The sequence below is a fragment of the Cyprinodon variegatus genome, unplaced genomic scaffold, assembly GCF_000732505.1.
Source record: "Cyprinodon variegatus isolate N-32 unplaced genomic scaffold, C_variegatus-1.0 Scaffold82, whole genome shotgun sequence".
NCBI lineage: Eukaryota > Metazoa > Chordata > Actinopteri > Cyprinodontiformes > Cyprinodontidae > Cyprinodon > Cyprinodon variegatus.
The window spans coordinates 139032-140700 of record NW_015150535.1 but is presented as its reverse complement, the minus strand read 5'-3'; the positions used below and the strand labels follow the sequence as shown (position 1 = coordinate 140700).

Sequence of the window (1669 nt, the reverse complement as noted above, 5' to 3'; positions counted from 1 at the left end):
CTCAATCGAGTGTAACCCTTTAGTCATGTACAAAAAACAAAAACAATTTAAGATGAGATCACCGTATGCCTAAAAAAACACCAAACAGTAAATAATTAAATACTTTTTTGTACATGACTAAAGGGTTACACTCGATTGAGGTAGTTTAAAGTCTATTTTTCAAGCAAAACTGAAGGGATAAACTGGGATTGACTCTGAATATGCTGATCTGACAGAACATCTGCACCATTTTTCCAATTTCTGAAAACTGCAGTCCCATTTTCATTGAACAACCATTACAAAAATACGATTTTCCCTCCACATAGTGATGCTTAACTGAAACCGCTACAAGTCTTCTTCTAAATGCATCAGGTTGCTGCCATCTGATTGGCTGGTTTTCTGGGTTCAAATCGCCAGTTTGTTGGAAGTGAAAAGGAATTGAGAAAAATAAATAAAAATGACGGAAACCTTGAGAATCTGTGGATATTACCATTAGCTTAAAGACTTTGATGTTGGCAAATTGTTTATACTAAAATATCCATTATTGTTGACTTACTTACAGCGAATCATCACTTGGAAATTGATTGTGAACCTGCTGTTGATGATCAACTTTGTGTGAAATAGTAGAACAAATCTGTCAGATTATTTAGTTTTTTTTACCTTTCTGTGATCCTTTGACGTTTTAGAGGTTTTGGTTCCTCTTCCTATTGTGTCGGCGCTCTCTGTTGACATCTTTTGGATTTAGAGAACTAAATCAGAGGGAAGCTTGGCTGTCCTTCCTCCAACTCTGAGTTCCTTTTTCCGCTCACTGATGAATGGACCGATGATGCACTGCTTTACGATCAATGGGCTTTATGGAAACTGCATTTCCAAGGTAGACAGCTCCTGTAGATTAGATGGAAAAAATATCGTTATAGCATTCTTTGGTTTGCAGTCATGTTAATGTTGTTCCTTGCATTTCGTCTGACCTTGTACAGCCTGTTCGGTCTCAGCTACTGCTCAGTTCTGAGGTCCTTTTCTGTTTTTGTAAGATTTTAGCTCCAGAATCCTCCACCACAATCCTTGATCCAATTTAAGAAGGATCAAGATTTTGTTACACAAAACCTCCCTACTTTCATAACAGCAGCATGAGGCTTAGAGCTTAGATGCTGAACTTCCAAAAAAACACAAACTGGGACAAAACAAAGGCTTGTTCATGGCTAAAGAGGTTTTAGATTGTGGGTTCAAATCCTGGCCGGGCCTATGTGGCTGAAGCTGACATGTTGTTCACAAGCTCCCATTGGCTTCTTCCTGCTCCTCTAGTTTCAACCCTTAAAACATCTAAGATCTTTTAATATTGTCATGCGAGGGTGAAGGGGTGAGAGGTCATCAGATGCTTGGGTGCAAACTTTCTTGTTAACAGATATTTTATTTCAATTATCAATTTTTTTCACCTTGGAAAAAATGTAATTTGCTTCATTCTAATTTGTGAATATTTATAAATTGTAACCTCACCACCATATATATGTCATTTTATACGCTTTTTATTACGTTTGTTTGCTTACAAACTGCTACACTGGAAAAAAATCAAGATCTAGAGTCATTTTTTTTCTTAAAATAAGTGCATTTGCCCTTGGATTAAGGTAGTAAAAGAGACATCTTGCCAACGGAACAAGGCAATTTACACTTAGAATAAGAAAACAGAATAGCA

General features: G+C 36.8%; 1 protein-coding gene across 2 annotated transcripts in view; it reads right to left on the bottom strand.

The window, feature by feature from the left end:
* Positions 1-1669, bottom strand: part of pip5k1b (phosphatidylinositol-4-phosphate 5-kinase, type I, beta) — a 37419-nt gene that overhangs the window by 29566 nt on the left and 6184 nt on the right. For both annotated transcript variants that reach the window (XM_015373170.1, XM_015373171.1), the window contains exon 2: positions 640-864. In XM_015373170.1, the coding sequence (XP_015228656.1) occupies positions 640-711 (72 nt within the window). In that variant the 5' untranslated portion in view covers positions 712-864. The remainder of the gene's footprint in view (positions 1-639; positions 865-1669) is intronic.